Source organism: Acomys minous (genome assembly GCF_964271855.1).
Source record: "Acomys minous genome assembly, chromosome: 10".
Lineage (NCBI taxonomy): Eukaryota > Metazoa > Chordata > Mammalia > Rodentia > Muridae > Acomys > Acomys minous.
Genome location: NC_140491.1, coordinates 80,702,589 through 80,724,641, shown reverse-complemented (window position 1 = coordinate 80,724,641; position 22,053 = coordinate 80,702,589). Strand labels below are relative to the sequence as shown.

General features: G+C 39.0%; 1 protein-coding gene across 2 annotated transcripts in view; it reads right to left on the bottom strand.

Annotated features, from left to right (window-relative positions):
* Positions 1 to 22,053, bottom strand: part of KYNU (kynureninase) — a 131,455-nt gene that overhangs the window by 32,040 nt on the left and 77,362 nt on the right. For both annotated transcript variants that reach the window (XM_084799637.1, XM_084799638.1), the window contains one exon: positions 20,866 to 20,939. In XM_084799637.1, coding sequence (XP_084655763.1) covers positions 20,866 to 20,939 — 74 coding nt within the window. The remainder of the gene's footprint in view (positions 1 to 20,865; positions 20,940 to 22,053) is intronic.

Sequence of the window (22,053 nt, the reverse complement as noted above, 5' to 3'; positions counted from 1 at the left end):
ACCTTCTGAGACCCTTGGCTGCAGTTTTAGAGGGTAAGATAAAAAGAAATGAGGTTTTAAAGAACTTCCTCATTCCCAAATTAATGATTATGTCATCATTATCAGTGAAGACTGATGTGCTAGCAAGAAGGGCCTTAAGGATTGTATAATGTGGATAATTACTATTTGGCTTCCTTTAACAGCTGGTATCATTTATTTCCTTAGTAGAAAGAAAAGAAGATGATTAACCAAATTTATTTTTAATTGTGATCACACCTCAGTATAAATAAGTTATTTTTATGGTAACACCTTACATTTGCCATATGGGAAAGTTATTTGAAAATTTCACACAATCAACACTGAAGGGGCTGGGGAGAAGGTTAAATGGATAAAGTATGATAAAGTATTTGCTGCACAAGAATAATGAGCTAAGTTCAGATCCCTAACACCCATATAAAAGCCTGATGTGTTAGAAAGTGGAAAACACTGGACGGTACTGGAAATGTAGCTAACTAGCCAGTGCTAGTGTAGTCAGGCTTACTGCAGGAGGATCCACACTCACTAATTTACTAAACTTGCATAGTCTCTGGCAACAATGTATTTGTCCATATACCCACAAAATCAGCGTGGTTTTGACCTCTCATCAAGGAAACTTCTCTTTGCAACAGATGGTGACCACTACAGCAAAGCACAGGCAATACAAATGAAACCTTATGGAGCTCCATCTCAGTAGACACTGACAGAGTGATCCTGCACCTAAGCTTAGGGAACATGGTGGAAGATGCAATGGAAAGATTGTAAGAGCCAGAGAATTGGGACGTTTGTTGTGAGACTGTGTCTCATAGGAATGAATGCCAGAAGCTACAGTCATGAAAATCCCACCAACATGGTTCCTCAAACATGAGCTGAACAAGGACAACACCAATGGACTTGTCAAACTGAATGGGGAAAAGCTCACAAGGCCTCAACACTACAAAAATAACTATAGACAACTGAGTAAACTCTCATGGGAGAAGTGGTCTTTCCCACATCTACACACTAATACATTGTTCAGTGCCAAACATTCAGCACTAAAAACATGTATACAGGTAGCATTATATGGACTGAATAGGTTATATTTAGGGATACACACACACACACACACACACACACACACACACACGTGCATATACATATAATTAGAGAATAAGGAGGCTATTTGAAGGAAATTGGGAAGGAATATATGGGAGAATTTTGAGTGAGGAAAGGAAAAGAATGTTGAAATCATATAAACTCAATAACAACAACAACAACAACAACAAAGCTAACAAGGCCCAAACAAAGGACACTACACAACTATTAAATAAAAAATGGTCTGATGTGGCTATGCACCTATAACCCCAGCCTATATGGGAGAGACAGGTACATCCCAGGAGTCTCACTGGACAACCATTCTAGTCAAATCAGTGAGCTTTAAGTTGCATAGTCTCTCCACAACCTGATAGTACTGCTGTATTGCTGAAGACACTACTTATGTCATTGAACATGGAGAACTCAAGTTTGTGCCCAACTAAAAGCTTCATTCCTACTGACTAGTATTCATAGTGTTGGAATGTGATGCTCTGTATGCTACCAAAGATCAGTAATAAGATCACCCAGCTACAAGTCCTATGACCTACAACAGTGACCACTCTAAAAGATATACTAGTGCCATACTGCCACAAATGTTATGGGAGTAACCAATTACTTTTGGTTGTATATAAGGCCTCCTCCATGAGACAGAATCCATGCCTGGAACTTCTAAAGCAGGCAAGAGCCCGAGATTAGATAGGTCATGAGCCTTAATGGCAAACCTACTACTATTATTCTTATAAACAAACAACAATAAAATGATTCCCAAAGACATATTGTTGTAGCTATCAATCAAAGCATTACTCAACACTCATCATAGAAGCTTGTTCTTACAATAGATGGCAACTGATACAGAGTCTGCAGTAATCGACAATGTGCAGAGAGGCTTGGAACACTCAGTCCTAGTTGGGATGCTATTACCAAATCCCTCCACTGAAAGATGAAGGATCAGGGAAGAAGAGGCTGGAAACACTGTAAAATTCAGAGATGGTGGACAATGCCAAGTGAAGAGTGTCTTCCAGACACAATAGGACTGATGTAAGTATGAACTCAGAGGCAGTGACAGCATGCACAAACCTGCACAAATTTAAATCAGACTAAATATCAGCACTGACTAAGAAGACGAAGTAGACACAAACTTCTACTCCTAACTAAGAATCTATTTGCATTTGGCACCTGCTGTCAATGGAAAATAAGGTTTATCCATTAGAGTATCACTGAGTATATTAACAACACACCCATGCAGACCACATTCCTAGAAATTGTTAGTCAATACAAAATGGAATCCGTATTTTTTGCACTTTTTTTTTTGTACTGTGGTATTTTTAGTCTTACTGGTTTTGCGTTTATTTTTATTTTTGTATGAGAGAGAGAGGTGGGTATCTAGTGAGGTAGGAATGATCTCTTGGAGGAGTTGGGGGGAACAACAACAAAAAAATAAGGTGACAACTAATAGAAAACACCAGATGCTGACCTTTGTTTTTCTGGGTGAGCTCGGCCACTCCCCGACCCACAACACACATACCACACACACACCTTGCCAATTGAGAAAAACAACAATTTCACAATGATTGATTGTAAATCTTAATAGTCTATAAATTGATCTTAAATCTTAATAACTTATAAATGAAAACAGAGTATATCATGATTGTATAAATAAATTTTCTGAAAGACACTTGTCTGATTTTGAACCCCATATAACTACAACTTGAGGCCTAAGTCTGAGTACAGATGTAACTAACTTGTTCAATGTGACTTCAGGACTGAAAGCTTAAAATAATCTTAATTTCACTATTGCTCATAATTTATAAAACATTATAGAATGGGGATAAAGGGCAATTTGATGATATTGAGGCAGGCTTAAAATGTTAAGCCAATAACATTTCCATGAAAGTACCAGTAAAAGGAATAAAAAGAAATGGGTCCTTTGAAACAACCTTAAGAAATGTCATTTAAGCAATTCTTTCTTCTTTTTATACCTTCTTATTGATGGAATTGTGCAGTGAATTTCTCTTATAGACAACAATTTCAGATTTCAAAGTAAAAGAATAAAGGTAATCACTTAGCTAATAGTGCAATCCATTTGTAGAGGAACTGCAGCTGTAAGTTCTTCCTCTCCTGTCCTGAGCTTAAACCAAGCAGCCCTGAGTTACACAGGTTTTCACTTCTTTTTTTTTTTTAATTTTATTAATTTATTCAGATTACAACTCAATTGTTATCCCATCACTTGTATCCTTCCATTTCTCCCTCCCACTTTCACTCTATTCACCTCCCCTAGGGCTATAACTGAGGGGGACCTTCTCCCCCACTATATGGTCATAGTCTATCAAGTCTCATCTTGGTATCATGCTTATTCTTTCTTTGAACACCACCAGGCCTCCCCACCAAGGGGAGGTGGTCAAATATGGAGCACCAGAGTTCATGTCAAAGTCAGTCCCTGCTCTCCACATAACTGTGGAGAATGTCCTGTCCATTGCGTAGATCAGAGTAGGGATTCAATGTTTACTATAGTATTGTCCTTGGTTAGTGCAATAGTTTGAGCAGATCCCCAGGGCCCAGATCTACCCATCATGATGTTCTTCTTGTAGGTTTCTAGGAACCTCTTGGTCCTCCTATTTCCCTATCTTCTACATTTCTTTTACCTAGAGTCTCAGTAGGATGTCCTCACATCCACCCCAATCTCCTGGTAAGTGAAGACTTTGTGGGACATGCCTTTTGGGCTAGTGCGCCCAATTATAAATGAGTATATACCATGTGAGTCTTTCTGTTTCTGGGTTAACTCACTCATTATGATCATCTCCAGTCCCATGCATTTGTTCACGTCTATGACAAAATAAGCCACTAATTGCAAGTTGCCTTGGGACACAGATTCTAACTTGCTGTTGTCTGTCATTAAATTCAATTATATGATTATTTAAATGGTGTCCACCCAAATGAATTGTAACATTTAAAAAAAAATTTCCATCCGGAGGAATTTTTATTTTCTTGAGGGCTCCTCACAGTAGTACACACCTCTAATGCCAGCACTTGGGAAGTCGAGGCAGAAGGATGACAAGTTCAATACCAGTCTATACTATAGAGGAAGATTATTTTATATTTAAAGAAGGGGTGTTGCAACAGTCTACAGATTTAATACAAGTCCCATCAAAATTACAACACAATTCTTCACAGATCTTAAAAGGACAATTTTCAGCTTCATATGGAAACACACAAAAAAAACTTGGATATCCTTTTTTAAAAAAAAATCCTGAATAATACAAGAAGTGCAGCAAGTATCTCATCCCCTGGTTTCAAGTTGTACTACAGAGCTACAGCAATAAAAACCAGCATTGGATTAGCACAAAAACAGGCACATCAATCAATGCAATTGACCTGAAGATTCAAACATACACATGGTCGATTTTTTATGAAGAAGCCAGAAATCAACTGGTGGTGGCCGAATTGGATGGCTGCATGCAGAAGAATCCAAATAGACCCATACTTATCACCCTGAACAAAACTCAACTACAAATGGATCAAAGATCTCAACATGAAACCTAGTGCACTGAACTCAATAGAACAAAAAGTGAATTGAAACCAATTGGAAGAGAAAGTTGAAGGAAATGTCCTTGAACTCATTGGCACAGGAAGTGACTTTCTGAATAGAACACTGTTAGCCCTGTCACTAAGACCAATAATTAAGAGATGAGACCTCATGAAACTGAAAAACATCTATACACCAAATACACTGTCATTTGGGTAAAAGGGCAGCCTGCAGAATGGGAAAAGATTTTTCATCAACTACACAACTGATAATGGGTTAATATCTAAAATATATAAAGAACTTGAAAAACTAGATTTCAAAAACCCAAATAATCCAGTTAAAAAATGAGGTACAGACCAAAGTAGAGAATTCTCAATAGAGGAAACTCAAATGGCTGAGAACCGCTTAAAGAAAGGCATAACATCTTTACTTCAGAGAAATGCAAATCAAAACTACTTTGAGAATGGCTAAGATCAATAAAATAAGTGATAGCTTATGACTGCAAGCATGTGTAACAAAGAAAACACTCACCCATTGATGGTGGGAGTGCAAACTTGTACAGTTACTGTGAAAACCAGTGTTCAAGTTCCTAAGGAAGATGAGAATCTACCCACCTCAAAATCCAGCTGTACCACTTGGGCATATACCCAAAGGGTGCTACATTCTACCACAGAGACACTTACTCAGTCATGTTAATTTCTTCTATATTCATAATAGCCAGAAATTTGAAACAACCTAGATGTCCCTCAGTAGAAAAATAGATTAAAATGTGGCATATGTACATAATGTATTCAGTTGTGAAAATAAGTGAAATTATGAGACTCACAGGGAAATGGATGGAACCAGAAAGAGAATCATCCTGAATGATGTATCCCAAACCCAGAGAGACAAATATGGTATGTGTTTGCTTATATGGATATTGGCTAGAAGTCAGTGATAACCAAACTATAATCCCTGGAACCATAGGTATAGATAGAGTAAGGGAACTGTGGGAAGACAGAAATATCTCTCTAGGAAAGGGAAATAGCGTAAGGAGTTACAGAACAGAGGGATCGAGGGGAGATGGGAAGGGAAAATGGGGATGAGGGGGAAATACACAGAGAGAGCTAACATGGAGTCATTTGAGGGGAATTATGGAAATCTGATTCAGTAGAAGCTTCGTAAAATATATACATATATGAAGGTGATCTAAATAAAATCACCAAATAATGGGAAGACAGAGCCACACCTGGACAGCTCTTATTACCAAAACTTCCAGAACCAGGATTGGGTTACACCAGCTTGAGTTGCCCAAAAGATGGGTCCCAGGCTCTTGCCAAAACTATAGGCTCTTCACAAACTGACGGTAAGGCTCTATTGCTGAAGACACACTTACACAACTCACTGAACACAACAAAATCCAGGTGATGACAACATAGAGTCTTTACCTCTACGTGCCAGAGTCTTTGGTACAGGAAGGTACTCTGTGCACTACCCAAAAAAAAAAAAAAAAAAAAGGAAAGAAAGAAAGAAACATAAACACCAAGTCAGCCACAAACCCTTGGATCTAAAATAGTGTACTATCTGTAAGATATGACAATGCAATGGTGGTTGGCACAAAACCTGTGGGAGTTATCAACAAATACCTGTTTTGACTTAAGGCCCACTTCACAATATGGAACCCATACCTGATGCTGCTTATGTCACCAAGAAGCCGGGACTAGATAACACAGGGACCTAGGGGAAACCAAAATAATACTATTCTTTGAACGAGCAATAAAATGACTCTTCCTGGTATTCTCCTGTACTCGTAGTGCCTTGCTTAGCTATCAGGGCCAAGCTTATTCCGGTAGCAGATGGGATCAAGTACAGAGATGAGCAGCTAGACAGTATGCAGAGAATAAGAGACCTCAAAGCACTCAGCTGTAAGTGGGATTGGTCTGTCAAATCCATCCCCTCAATGTTCATGGAACTCTCCTGAAGAGAAGACCGAAAGAGTGCAAGGGCCAGAGGTGATGGAGAACACCAAGGAAACCTCTAGATTTATATTAATGCATAGATGAATTCACAGAGACCTGGCAGCATGAACAGGGTCTGCATGGGTCTGCACCAGATCTGAAGACCTGTATTCATTCCTAAGCCAGAAGCAATCTACAATTGATAACTACTTGCAAATTAAAATTTAGTATCCTCTGGTTTAACATACGGAAATCCATCAATGTAATCCACCATATAAACAAACTGAAAGAGAAAAACCATATGATCATCTCTTTAGATGCAGAAAAAGCATTTGACAAAATCCAACACCCATTTATGTTTAAAGTTCTGGAGAGATCGGGAATACAAGGCACTTTTCTAAACACAATAAAGGCTATATATAGCAAACCAATAGCCAACATTAAATTAAATGGAGAGATACTCAAGGAAATCCCTCTAAAATCAGGGACCAGACAAGGCTGCCCACTTTCCCCATACCTCTTTAATATAGTTCTTGAAGTTCTAGCCAGAGCAATAAGACATCAAAAGGAGATCAAGGGGATCCAAATGGGAAAGGAAGAAGTAAAATTATCCCTATTTGCAGATGATATGATAGTGTATATAAGTGACCCCCAAAATTCCACCAGAGAACTCCTACAGCTGATAAACACCTTCAGCAAATTGGCAGGATACAAAATAAACTCAAAAAAGTCAGTAGCTTTCCTATATACAAATGACAAACAGGCAGAGGAAGAAATTAGAAAAATTACTCCCTTCACGATAGCCACAAGCAATATAAAATATCTAGGAATAACCCTAACCAAGCAAGTGAAGGATTTATTTGAAAAAAACTTTAAACCTCTGAAGAAAGAGATTGAAAATGACATCAGAAGATGGCGGGATCTACCATGTTCGTGGATTGGAAGAATCAACATAGTAAAAATGGCCATCTTACCAAAAGCAATTTACAGATTCAATGCAATCCCTATCAGAATACCTACTAAATATTTTGAAGATATTGAAAGAACAATTCTCAACTTCATATGGAGAAACAAAAAGCCCAGAATAGCAAAAACAATCCTTTACAATAAAAGATCCGCTGGAGGAATCTCCATACCTGATCTCAAGTTGTACTATAGAGCAACAGTAATTAAAACAGCATGGTACTGGCACAGCAATAGGCTAGTGGATCAATGGAATCGAACTGAAGACCCAGAGATGAATCCACACACATTTGCTCACCTGATTTTCGACAAAGAAGCCAAATCCATTCAATGGAAAAACGACAGCATCTTCAACAAATGGTGCTGGTCTAACTGGATGTCTACATGTAGAAAAATGCAATTAGACCCCTATTTGTCACCATGCACAAAACTCAAGTCCAAGTGGATTAAAGACCTCAACTTAAAACCACAGACATTAACCCAGTTAGAGGAAAAAGTGGGGAAGAGTCTGGAACTCATAGGCACAGGAGACAACTTCCTGAACAGAACACCAACAGCCCAGGCCTTAACATCAACAATTAATAAATGGGACCTCATGAGGCTGAGAAGCTTCTGTAAGGCTGGTGACACTGTCAAGAGAACAAAGCGACAGCCTACAGACTGGGAAAAGATCATCACCGACTCTTCATCTGACAAAGGTCTAATATCCAAAATATATAAAGAACTTAAGAAATTAAACACCACCAAACCAAATAACCCAATAGAGAAATGGGGCGCAGAGCTAAACAGAGAATTCTCAACAGAGGAATATCAAATGGCTGAGAAACACTTAAAGAAATGCTCGACCTCCTTAGTCATCAGAGAAATGCAAATCAAAACGACACTGAGATTCCATCTTACACCCATCAGAATGGCTAAGATCAATAACTCAACTGACACCTCATGCTGGCGAGGGTGTGGAGAAAGAGGAACACTCCTGCATTGCTGGTGGGAATGCAAACTAGTACAACCACTTTGGAAAGCTATCTGGTGCTTTCTCAGAAAAATGGGAATAGGGCTTCCTCAAGACCCAGCTATTCCACTCCTTGGAATATACCCAGAGGATGTACTACTACACAACAGGGACATATGCTCAACCATGTTCATAGCTGCCTTATTCATAATAGCCAGAACTTGGAAACAACCTACGTGTCCCTCAACAGAAGAATAGATAAAGAAACTGTGGTACATTTACACTATGGAATACTACTCAGCTATTAAAAACAAGGAATTTCCAAAATTTGTGGACAAATGGATTGAACTAGAAATTGTCATAATGAGTGAGTTCACACAGAAGCAAAAAGAGCTAAATGGTATATACTCACTTATATCGAGACACTAGCCCAAGGTGTACGTCCCCATGAAAAACTGTACCTACCAGAATAATGGGTAAGAGGGGAGGACATCCTATTGAAACTTTAGATGTGAGAAGCCTGGGAGAAAGAGGAAATGGAAGGATCCAGTGGGTCCTGGAAAACTACAGGCGAGTCTGGGCCCTGGGGTCCTCTGCAAACTGTGGCAACAGCCAAGGAAAAAATAGGCAGTAAAAACCTTGAACCCCTACCCGGACTAGCCGATGGACATTCTCCACTGTTGAGTGGAGAAGAAGATCTAACTCTCACACAAACTCTGGTGCCCCATATTTGATCATGTCCCTTGGATGGAGATGCCTGGTGGCACTCAGAGGAAAGATAATAGGTCACCAAGGAGAGACTTGATACCATATGAGCATATTCAGGGGGAGGAGATCCCCCTCAGACACAGACATAGGGGAGGGGAGTAGGGGGGGGGAGTGGGAGGAAGGGAGGGATGGGAGGATACATGGGATGGGCTAACAACTGAGATGTAATATGTATAAATTAATAAAAATGTATTAAAAAAAATTTAGTATCCTCCAAGGGAATCTCACTGAGGAATAAAGTACTCTTTAGGGTAGACTGCACATCCAACAGTAAATGGTCAACAGTAAAATAAACTCAGCAGCATCTTTGGACCTTCTTTGTTTCATGTCATGTCAAAATTCTTCCTTTTTAAAAAAGTTTATCTTATTATATTTATGTTTTATACATGTATTTTCCTCTCTCTCTATCTATCATCTATCTATCTATCTATCTATCTATCTATCTATCTATCTATCCATCTCTGTCTCTGTCTCTGTCTCTCTCTCTTTCTGAGACAGGGTTTCTCTATGTAGTCTTGGCTGTCCTAGATTTGCTTTTGTATACCAGGCTGGCCTCGAACTCATAGAGATCCACCCGCCTGCCTCTGCCTCCCTGAGTGCTGGGATTAAAGACTTGCTCCATCATGCCTGGCTCTTTGTATATCTATTATGGCTTCTAGCTTAGTGTTTTTATGGGATTCCTGTAAGTGGAAACAAATGGGTCTCTGTTTCCTGTAACTTCTCATAGACTCTTTTCCTTCTGTGTGTTTGTTTGATACTCTTCCAGTGTGTTAGTATTTATTATGTTATTATATTTTATTTTATTATAATTTGTTTTATTGTATTAGTATCCCTTAGACACATATTTGTTTCCTAATAAGAGCTAGAAAGGGGTTGAATCTGGATGGGATTGAGAAGGAACTAGGAGGACTAGAATGAAGAGAAACTGAATTCAAAATATGTTATATGAGAAAAAATTTATTTTTAATAAATATGAAAAAAGTAGTTTTCGCACAAAAATATTTGCAAGTTATTTTTATACATCATTTTGAACTGTTAAGTATTATTCCATTTACATGACAAAGCATCGGTAACCTAGATGAATACTCAGAAGAAATAAGACAAACAGTGGGTTTGTCATATTTTATTGCTGAGTTGGAAATATAAATTTATATTTCTATATATTTATACTCTTACAACACATGTGTGTGCACAGACACATCAGAATTCCACATTATTTGAAAACAAACTGTGAAATGTTCTGTGAAATAAATTTTAAATGTAATGGAGAAATAGGTTATTGAAGAGTTGCCTTAAAACGTAAAGTTAAAAGACTGGATAGATGGATCAGCAGTTAAAAGCACCAGCTGCTCTTGCAGAGGACTGACTTTCACTTCCCAGCACCTACATGGCGGCTTATAGACATCTATAACTCCAGTTCCAGGTGATCTGGCACTGTCTTCCGACCTGCGTCAGTACTAGGCACTCATGTGCTACACAGACAAACACTCATACACATGAGACAAAAATAAATAAGTCACAACCAATGTGAAGTTAAAAAATAATAAAATATTTAAATTTATAATCTGATAAATTTGAAAATTAAAATAACGTTTAAAATGGTTGTTTTTTAAATTAGCCAGGTGTGGTGGTACCTGCCTTTAAATCCCAGCACTTGGGAGGCAGAGGCAGGTGGATCACTGTGAGTTCAAGGCCAGCCTGGTCTACAAAATGAGTCCAGGACAGCCAAAGCTACACAGAGAAACCCTGTCTTGAAATACAACAACAACAACAAAAATTATGTATTTTGGTGTTTTTTCTGCATATATATATATATATATATGCACTACATGTGTGCCTGGCGATGTCAGAGGCCAGAATAGGGTAGGGGATCACCTAAGGTTGGAGTTGCAAACAAATATGAACCACTGTGTGTGTGCTAGGATTCAAATCTGGGTCCTCAGAAACAGCAGCAAGAGCTCTTCATCTGCAGAGTCATTTCTCTAGCCATATAATACAATTTTTTAAAAGAACAGACAATAAATCCACTGTTTATTTTGGGTCTGTATTTTGAGGCAATGTTATGGTGGGAAAATATAATCCCCTTCATAAAAAGTTTAATTTTTTTCCATGTGGTCTTGGAGATCTTTTTAGCCATTTATTTTTCTCTAAAATCGCTAATATTTCAGCTATTTGATTTAAAATTCTTATCGTATTTCTTCAACTACCTATACTAACAGTTCCATCTACAGCATATTCTTCCCCACGGTTATGAATCAACTGTTTTTCAACTTTACTTACATTGTGAACTCTCTGGAAAGAGTTTACTGTATTACAAGTGTTTATGATACTCCTGCTATATCAACTCTCATTTATGATACGACACTACACAAAGTGGCCGGTAGAACTTATGCCAATTTAATCGAGGAAGGATACTCAAGTAAGGACTAATTTTATAAGTAGGTGGTTGATCCATGTGTGGTTTTTTCTTGTTGGAAGGTCATTGTTTTGTTGCATCACTCTGTACTGTGTTGGACAACGGATAATGATGGGATCGTGTGTGATTAAAACCATCACCATGGTTATTCTAGTCCTAGGCAAGTACCTCCCTCAGTGACCTGTACTCTTTGTTCTAGGAGCATTTATCCAAGGAGGCACGATGCAGCAGAGACAGAAGAGATCACTAAGAAACTAAGTTGGGGGAGGTAATCCCCTTCAGGAACAGTCATAGGGGAGGGGAATAAGGGGAAAATGTGAGGGAGGGAAGAATAGGAGGATACAAGGGATGGGATAACCATTGAGATGTAACAAGAATAAATTAATAATAAAAAATTTTTAAAAAAGAAACTAAATTGAGGTTTACATTTTAGATACGGCTTGGGGCATGCCTCTAGAAGTATGTGGATATGGAAAATATCAAATCAGTATTCCCCAAGACAAATGAGCATAAGCCGATCTCTACAAATATCAGTTGTTTACTTGGGTGAAACATGGTATAATCTTATAAATTTTAAGTCTTTTGCTCTTTATTGGACTTCCCTGAAAATTACTTTATGTGCATAATAAATGCCAAAACACCAATAATAAGCTGTGTTTCTGAGATCTAAACTTTGTTTTAAGCATTCACTAAGGTTAGCCAGACTCCTTCTAACTTGCAAACTATTTGTAACAATAAACGGGACAAAAGTCCTTAATAAGATCTTTTAAATGTCATCTGTATTTTAAAAATTCAATCAAATGACTAAGTGGTTATGAAAATGTGTTGATATGAGTTAAAACTAGAGAATTTTCATAAAAATTATCAGTAGGCATACTCTTGGCCACTTAAAATGCTCACAAAATATCCCAAGGGAAATAGCCATTTCAGGAGATCAAACATAATGGGGGATTGGAAGATATGCTGAACCTGAGTGTAAATGAGTAGCATCAACATTGAGTACATCATCTCACTGAATAAGGTTAAAATTGTGAACAGAAATTACCTTTCCGTACATCCTATTCACTGCAATTTTCAAAGAAGAATGGTCATTTTTATAAAAACAAGTTGGGCGTGGATACTGAGTTACAGCATATGGGATCTTGCAGAAAATGTCTCAGATATCATTGAAATGCCAAAATCAAAAGGGCAACCATTACACTGGACCATATGAAATATGAAGGTTGACATTTGTAAAGCTAACACAAAGTCAGGGTCATTTGACTACCTCTGTTTGCCACACATCTATGATTGTTAAGCCTTTGCAATTAAAAGTACTCTTTTCATATTGTTTTATGTTTACTTAGAAAGATATTTATTATATATATATATATATATATATATATATATATATATATATATATATATATATATATATATATATATATATACACACATAATTAAATGAAGTTATACCACTTGGACAAAGCTTCCCCTTGAAAACCAGCCATAGAAAACCTCCCTTCCAAGTTTTTGGTCAGGGAAGTCCAAGGACTTTCCAAACAATTTAGGCTATTGTTGTTGTCCTCAGTGGCCGCCCAGAACTTGAAGGCAAGATCTCTTGCTGAATAAACTACTTCAGACACAATACTTGAAGACTGGAGCTGGAATGGACCTAGAAAACACCTACCTGAGGACTATCTCTGATACTATCTAAAGTTGCTATGGGAACTACCAACAGAAGGATGCAACCAACAGTCCTACCCATCTGTAAAGCCTATGAGCTACAACAATGACCAGAATACCAAGATACCCTAAAAGGTACAATACTGACAATTACTTTTTGGGGGTAACCAGCATTCATCTAATTAGATTTAAGGCCTGCTCAACATGTGGGAAATCATAAACAGAGACTGTATACCTAACCAAGTACTGGCAGCTAGTCAGGTCATGAAACTTGGAGGATAATGCACTACCGCCACTTTCCTAAATCAATATAATTCCTAATCGCATTCTAGACACATAGTCTTTGTATGTCTTCAGATAAGAGTATCTCTTCACCTCTCATGAAAAAAGCCTCTCTTTGTAGTGGATGGAGATCATTGTAGACAGTCACAAGCAATCAAAATGCAAAGAACACTGATGTGGGGAGCCAAACCCCAATTTCATACATCACCAATGGAGCAAGAGATGCATAATGATAACCCCAATTGACATGCACATGTGGATGGTGGAGAGAGATCTCACAAGGTCCCATGTCTAGATAATCAATGGCTGTGGAGAGAGGGAGAGTCAGTCTTCCCTTGGGATAAAACCACTGATAGGTTATCCAGTCCTGAGTGGTCAGCCCTAAACACATATACATATGAGCAATACTAAATGGACTCAGCAAGTTATGTTTGTATGTACATATGTGTATACACATAGCAATAATAATGAAAGAAGATGTCATGAGCTTGAAAAGAAACAGGGAGACATGGGAAGAGTTGGAGGGGAAAAGAAAGGGGCAGGAGTGATGTAAGTACAATAGTTATATTTGAAATTCTGAAAGACTTTACATTAAAATATATTCCCATATTTTAGGGAAGTTATTAGCTTTGTAGGTTGAGCAGCAGTCCATCTTAAGTATCTCTTGATACTTCCCAATTATCAATTTATTGCTAGCCAGTCTTAATAACTTTTAAGTGTGGGCTAGGTTAAAATGTGACATTGAAAAAAGAGAGCGTGATAATGAGCTAGAAAGTAAGGTTGCTTGAGTTCGGATCTTTGCCCAGTGGATTGCCTCTGTCCTCTAATATTCTCATTCTCTACATGGACAAACAGAATTCAGAAATATCTTATGTGGTTAGCTATAGATAATGTCCAGCAAGCCCCATATAACAAAAAGGAAGTAGAATTTTTGGTATAGGCATAATGCATCAGTTATTAATGGAAGCATTATATAAAAACATTTCAAAATTACAGAGAAGATACTTTCTAGAATGCACTGCATTTCCTGTGATTCATTCCACACCAGATGGACCACCTATTTCTGCAAGGCTGTTTTTCCCACATCCATGATGAACATCTAAATTGTCTGTAACCATACACCTGAAATTACCCCATACCTTTACTCCCACTCACATTCTGTTCTTTATCTTTTGAAAAGCATCATCGATTGCTGCAATGTACATAGTATGATGATTTTAAAATGTTTTATATATATGAAAATATTTGTTAAGAGGTGAGTGGTGACAATTGCTATTTATTTGAAATAACATGTTTGACCACTAGATGTCAGCCTTTTCAAGTAACAAAGCCAACTTTGCCAAGTTGTCCAGTCTGTTAGCCTTTAGATCCTTGCTTTTGAATTAAGGATGTTCATATGGTTCTCAGCTAAAATATTGAATAATTTAAAAACAACAACAACAAAATCCAACTCTCTCTGCGGTTCTATAAAAATGGAGAAGGATCAGGCACTTGAAGTCATATTAAACACAGTTAAACTGACACCTCACGCCTGACAACTGACATATAATTCTATAATTGACAATAGAATTAGCATACATACCTTGCAATTCAAGTTATATGTGATCTCTGCATGATAATTACTATTTTCAAGAAAAATCCTTTCATTTCAAGATAGGTTCACTGAGTGTCACTACTGCTTTTAGTGTCGTATTTTGATTTCCAATTTTTGCTCTTCCTCTAACATCATCCCAGGGATGCGCTTTGATTTGCAGATGAACAAAGACAGAAAACACACCATGGAGCACCACATGACGCTTCATCGAGGCACTAAGTCTCCCATCACAAACAAGATGCTCTTGGGCAAATCTGCAACATCCTCTGCCTACAGAGCTCTAAGACCCTAACACAAATTAACACAGGATCCTGGCTCTGGGAGAGGGAATTAAGCCTGGAAACAGGAAGTCCTGGAGTTAGTCCTTCTGACATGACATTGAAAGATGCTTTAAGAACATGAAGACATGAACAGAAAAGCAAAAGCCAGTCTTCTGTAATGCAGCTTTGCTGGCTAAGCCTCATTCAAGCCCATCCACATGCGAAGCAGACTAGGTAAAGTGAAGTGCATCAAAATAATCTTTCAAAAACATTAAACCATGGCTTAAACAAATACAAATAAGCATCAAAAAATGTGCTCCCTTTTCAGTGTGGTTGACACACCTGTAATGAGTGAGGCACTCAGGAGGCTGAGGTAGAGTATTTTGATTTCCCGGCCAGCCTGGGCTACACCATCGGCCTCAGAAACCTGGAAGATGGGGGAAAGAAGGACCTGGAGGAGACAGGAGCTCCACAAGGAGACTAATGGACCCAAAAAATCTAGGTGGGGGGGATGCTTAGAGACTGATGTACCAACCAAGGACCATGCATGGGGAGGACCTGGACCCCTCCTCAGATATAGTAGATTGGCAGCACAGTCTCCTTGTGAGTCCCATAATATGGGAAGTAGGAACTACTTCTGACATGGACTCTGGTGCCCACTAATTGATCACTTTCCCCTGGCAGGGAAGCCTTGCCATGCCACAGAGGAAGAGGATGCAGGCAGTCCAGATGAGACTTAATAGGCTGAGGTCAGATGATAAAGGAGGAGCGCTTCCTGCTTCTGAGGACTAGAAGAGTGAGGTGGGGGGGGCAGGGGATGAAGGAGGGAGGGAGGGAGGATGGGACTGTGAGGAGAGGAGGGAGGGGGCTACAATCAGGATGTAAAGTGAACAAATTAATTTTTTTTTAAAGTGAAAAAAGGAAGGAAAGGAGGAAGGGGAGGGAAAAGTAAACAGTAGGCTACAAGGCTAGTGGGAGAGAGAATTTAGGACATGGAAATTCAGTCACTCTTTAAAGGTCTACTGAAACTGGTGGGTGACAGCCAAGAATGAACTGACATCCTAGGTCAGAAACCTTAAACTTTGGGGTTATCTTTCTTGCTTGGGGAAAATACTTTTGGTTGGTCAAAAGGCTACACTTTGTCTGGGAGCCAACTATACACCCAGACAGTCAGGATGAGAGAATGTTCTAATGATATTTGTAGACACGTCACCCAATTACATTCTTCCTAAAGCTTTGAATATACTTATGTAACTTTGTTATTATAAAATTAAGTGACAACATTTAGTGCCTAGGGATACATCAAATTATTATTTTTTCCTCAGAAAACTTGTTTATGTAACTGAGGCGGACATTATTTCCCTCAGGGGAAACACATTGAAAAGCAAGGATATTCTTGAAGTTGCACCCCAGTGAGAGACCATGGTTTACGGGTTCCGCAGAAGGAACACAGATGAGCAAAGTCACCCTCTCCTGCCGCTCGTGTACCGCAAGAGAAATCCAGTGCAGCACATGTCTGCTGGGAAGCCAGGGCTTAACTCCTAGCATGGCCTAAAGCATCTATAAATTACTTTTCCTTTGTCCACCTGGAACCAGTTTGCCCTTCAACCTGACAAGACACATCAGCTCTTCTATCCCAACTTAAATAACAGAGAACGAGAAATTGCCGAGATGGTTGCTCACCACACAAAATTTTAAAAAATACCTCGTATGTCATCTATGTAGAAAACAACCAAGCGAGATGAAATAATAGCAACATTAGCGCTCTCTCCCTCTCTCTCTCTCTCTCTCTCTCTCTCTCTCTCTCTCTCTCTCTCTCTCTCTGTGTGTGTGTGTGTGTGTGTGTGTGTGTGTATGTGTTGTATGTGCATGTTGCATGTATGTGTGAGTTGTGCATATACATGTGTATACTGTAGGTGCTTGCATGTTTCTATACATGTGTTTGGGCATATGCCATGGTACACATGTGGAGAAGTCAGAGGCAACCTTGCATATCTCTCTTCCGTGTTCTGCTTCACTGTTCACTGTGACATATGGCAGGCAGACTAGTTGGCCTCTGAGCTTCTGCAAATGCTCTCCTCTGTGCCTGTCACTACACCGCAGGCAAGCTGATATGACAATGTGTGCACATCCACATCTCGATTTTTACAGATTCTGAGCATATGAATGCTGGTCTTCATGTCTGGGCAAAGTACTATATTCACTGAACTATCTTCCTAGTCTGAATGCATGAGGACCTGTGTTCACATCCCTAACACCTATGTAACAAGCTGTGAGCAATAGTGCACACCTGCAAACTTAGATGTGAAAGCCAGAAACAAGAGGATTCTGGGAACTTGCTCATCATCGAGCCTTGCATATCAATGAGCTCTAGGTTCACTGATAGATCCTGTTTCAAAATATAAGATGGGGAGCAACAGAAGAAGAGACTCAAAATTTACATCTGGCCTTCACACTGAGGTAGGTATACATGCACATGTATGCACCCCCAATTGCACATATTCATACATTTCAAAATACACGTACATACACACACAAGTACACATACATACATACACACATATACACATACACACACATATATACACACACCCCAAAAGGATGACTTAAAATATGTCCAATTTTCTCTTAATATGTGCTTTATAGTCTTCTCTGAATATGTGGGATATGAAGAACAATTTAATGTACCGACAGCAATATATTCAAGGAAAATATATGCCTGACTAAATAGCTGTCAAAAGAAAAAGCACTTTTTAATTTTAGAAGCTTGAAATCTTGAAGAGACTTCAGACATGATTAAGTAACACACAGAAAATGATCTTAAATTTCTAGGATTAATATGCAGAGAATTGCAGAAATGGGAGGTGATCCAAGGTCTACTAATTCACCTGTAATTTCTTTAAAGGTTAAATCATTGAGCCAGTGGCTATGGGATGCAGAAAACTAACCAGCAGGACTGTAACACAAATAAGATGCAGAATGTTATTTTTTAAATCTCCGTACCAGATAAAAATAAAAGGCACACAGTGAGTTCCTTCATCAAATAAAAAAAGGCATAGACGTGTTGGTATATTGCATTTGTATTAACACTTATTCTAAATCATGAAGAGAGTTGTATAGAGCAGCCAGGTGTTGCTTTCGCACAGCTAGTCCATTGTTCCGTGTTTAGTTTCTTCAGGTTTCATTGATAATAAAGTGTTGCAAGATAGAATATGTTCCTTATCAGCTATCTCATGACTCTGACAGCTTTATAGGTAGATACAATTTGAATAGTATAAGGCACAGTCTGGCTGTCTTTCATTTATATAAAGTATAAGTTTTTCAATATTTTCCTTATTTCCAAGTTAGAATCAAAGAAACAGCAAAGACAGTTCTGACATCCAAATGAAGATGTGACAAATCCCCAGGCTCCAAATAGAGTGGAAAGACAAAAGGAAAAGAGTAGGGAAAAGGCCAACAAGAAAAAGGACTCCTGTCTCTTCTCACCCCCGTGGAGGCTGAAGGAAGGACCATGATGCCCCACCCGCAGTCTTACATGGCTTAAATAAATTAAAACAACCCCCAGAACAGGAGTAAACGGGCAGCTATAGCTTCTTGGAGCCTTATGCCACCTTGCGCTCTCCCACCCATACCTTTGGCCCCCCCTCCATCATTCTGAAAGAGATTGCACATCCAGGAGGCCATTAACAGTAGGCCTGGGGAGTTTAATATTAAATCTTTTTTTGCCCATGTCCCTCCTTCAGTGACTGTCCCTGAATTTCTCTTCCCTACAGATCCAGATCTCCTATAGGGGGGTGTGAGATGTTAAGTGTCACAACAGCGAGAAATGTGGTGGGGTAGGGTGGCAAAGGGGTGTGGCCCTGCAGATCCTTCCTGTCTCATCTGCCCTTTAGCGTGCCTGAGTCAAAATCCCAGGTGTAGGAGATGGAGGTGATGTCAAGAAGCTGAATCTGGAGCTCAGACTGCTGAGCCTCTGCTACTTGTTAGATGATGACTGACCATTTCACACTCAGTCTCTTGAGAGGATTTTTGGTGGAGTTGAACATCTGCTGACACCTTGCTACTGCTTTTCTAGTTCTCGCTTCTCCAAAACTAGTTCCTTCTTTGTCATTCTTATAGATTTTTCTCCTTCCTTTCATCTTTCCTCCCTTTTATATGTGTGTGTGTGGGGGGGGTGTTGACCATGTGGTATTGTTTAGCCAGGTGATGGAGTCATCCCTTCCCACAGGTTTAATAGTGTAAACCATTTAAAAATAGGTTCCCAATTTCTTTCATAGGCAGGATGAAACGTAGTGTTCAAGTTAAGTGTGGAGAGCTTGTGTGTTTCAGAGTCCACTTCAATTGCCTCTGGATATCAAGGATTACAAGGGGTCCCTTAGCTTAGATAACGTGTGTGGTTCAACCCAACCTCTCCTCAGGTAATTTACTGATAATCCAGGCTCAGTTGCCTCTTCTCATTATAACTTATGGGCCTGCCTTCTTTGTGCTCCTTTGACTCTTAACCAACGGGCAGGACTCTTAACCAAAGGGCGGTCTCTGTAGCCTCAGTTAGTCTTCTGCTGCTTGTTCCTGAAGGTGCAAAAGTGGGGTGATCAGGGGTAGCAGCACTGCCCCCCCTCAATGGCCACATGCTTTTCTGGGTTTCTTGGGGGTAAAGAGTCAAGGTACCTGAGGACCCTCATCATCTTCAATGACCCCAAGCCAGCCTTAATATTTCTCTGTCTTCTGGGTTCATCCATTGTTCATTTTTTTTCTCTCTCTCTTGAGTTTGGCCTTAGACATTGAGCCCCGGGATAGCTCAGCCATTTGGCCATGTACTGTCTGAAGCTTCATTTCTAGTTATGCCAGGCAATGATCTTTCCCTTCCATCTCCATCTCCTCCTTCTCCTGTTCCCCAGAGGAGGAAGAGCTCTCACTCTACTGTTCTTCCTCTGAAGATGATTTGGCCAAGTTGGTGATTAAAGCAATAGAAACTTGGTAAAGGTCCTGGTTTTGGCAGCTGAGCTGGCACCTTGTCATTGGGGAACTCAAACACAGCCTGTGACTTTCATGCCACGGTCATAACACTGTGGCTTGGGTCAGGGGACGGACTGTACTTAAAGCAATTGGAAAATCTATGCAGTCCATTTAAAAGTATAAATTTCAAGAGGGCTTTTGCATTAAACCATTGGCTCCACATGACTGCAATAACTCATTTTGCATTGAAGATTTCTGTTTTGCTTAAACTTCTCATTTGGCCAATTGAAGTCTTACGGACGCAATTATTTCTGATGCAGCACAGCACTGTTAATGGAGTGGTAAAATAATCATAATCTAATCCAGAGCCTGTTCATGAGCAATTTTAGGAATGTTTAACATCCTAGGAATGCACACTAATTTGCTCATAAGAGAATAAAAGCTTGGAGATGCTACTCACGCAGGCTTCACTGTATGAGCATGTTTCTCGTGGACAAAGGCACCAGCTAGACCTCCAGCTCCTGAATTTAAATACTGGAAAAGAAATGAAATTGTATGGGTTTACTTGAATACATGATGGAAATATAAACACTATTTTCATTTTACTTGTTTTAAATAAGTCCATAACTTTTGACCAGTCCAAAATATGTCATTATTTGAGCTTTTGCAGAAAAACAGAACATGGGGTCTTAGTGTTAAAAGAAAAACAAATGAAAAATATTACTAAGTTGAAAAAAATGGGGCTATATTATTTTCACCAAATTTTCTTCCAATTACTGAGGTAGGGGAGTAGGGCAGAGTGAGGTTCTGGAGAGCCTTGGACATATTAAGAACTTAGCTGACCTGATCCTCTTCCAAAGGCCAACTAATTCTTGCACCACGGCAGGTGCAGGCAGATGCAAGATGCTAGCATCTGAAATATGACTCATTAAAATGCTAACATACACCCTTTGGGAGAGACATAAAATGCTCAAAACGCATGCGTGTGATGCATGGAGCTGTATGGAGAACTGTATTTAACAGACGACTATGCATGGAAGGCTCCAAACAAAAAGTGACCCCAAAGCAGCAGTGCTGGGGAGCAGAGCTATTTGAACTACTAAGATCTGTTTGTTGGCTGGTTGGTTGGTTTTGCTTGCACACATCCTACCCTAGACAATGCCCAGTTCCTAACACACATCTCTGCTTCTGCTGCTCCTCATGTATCTAAGTCTTCTTGTACCATGTCCTTCCTCTAGGACATGAGAAGATGGAAGGCCCCCGAGGTGTCCGTGGGATGCCCAGTATCACTAGTAGGTAGAAGTTTAAGGTTTAACAGATTTCAAAAACCTTGTTCAAATGTCTGTGTCTAATACTCAGTGTCTAAGAATTTCATATATATATATATATATATATATATATATATATATATATATATATATATATATTCTAGCTTAGTTTTCATATACACAAAAACTAAAGGCATTAATCAATATGAATTAAGCTCTAAGTGTGGAATCTGTTCTCTGTACTTAATACATATCTTATAGTAGCCTGGAAATTTAATGAATAAAATGTCTACAGTTGTAGGAATGGTAGAAATAGATTATTTTCCATATTACTCTATCATATTATGTCACAATTTCTTAAATCAGAAAACACAGGATTG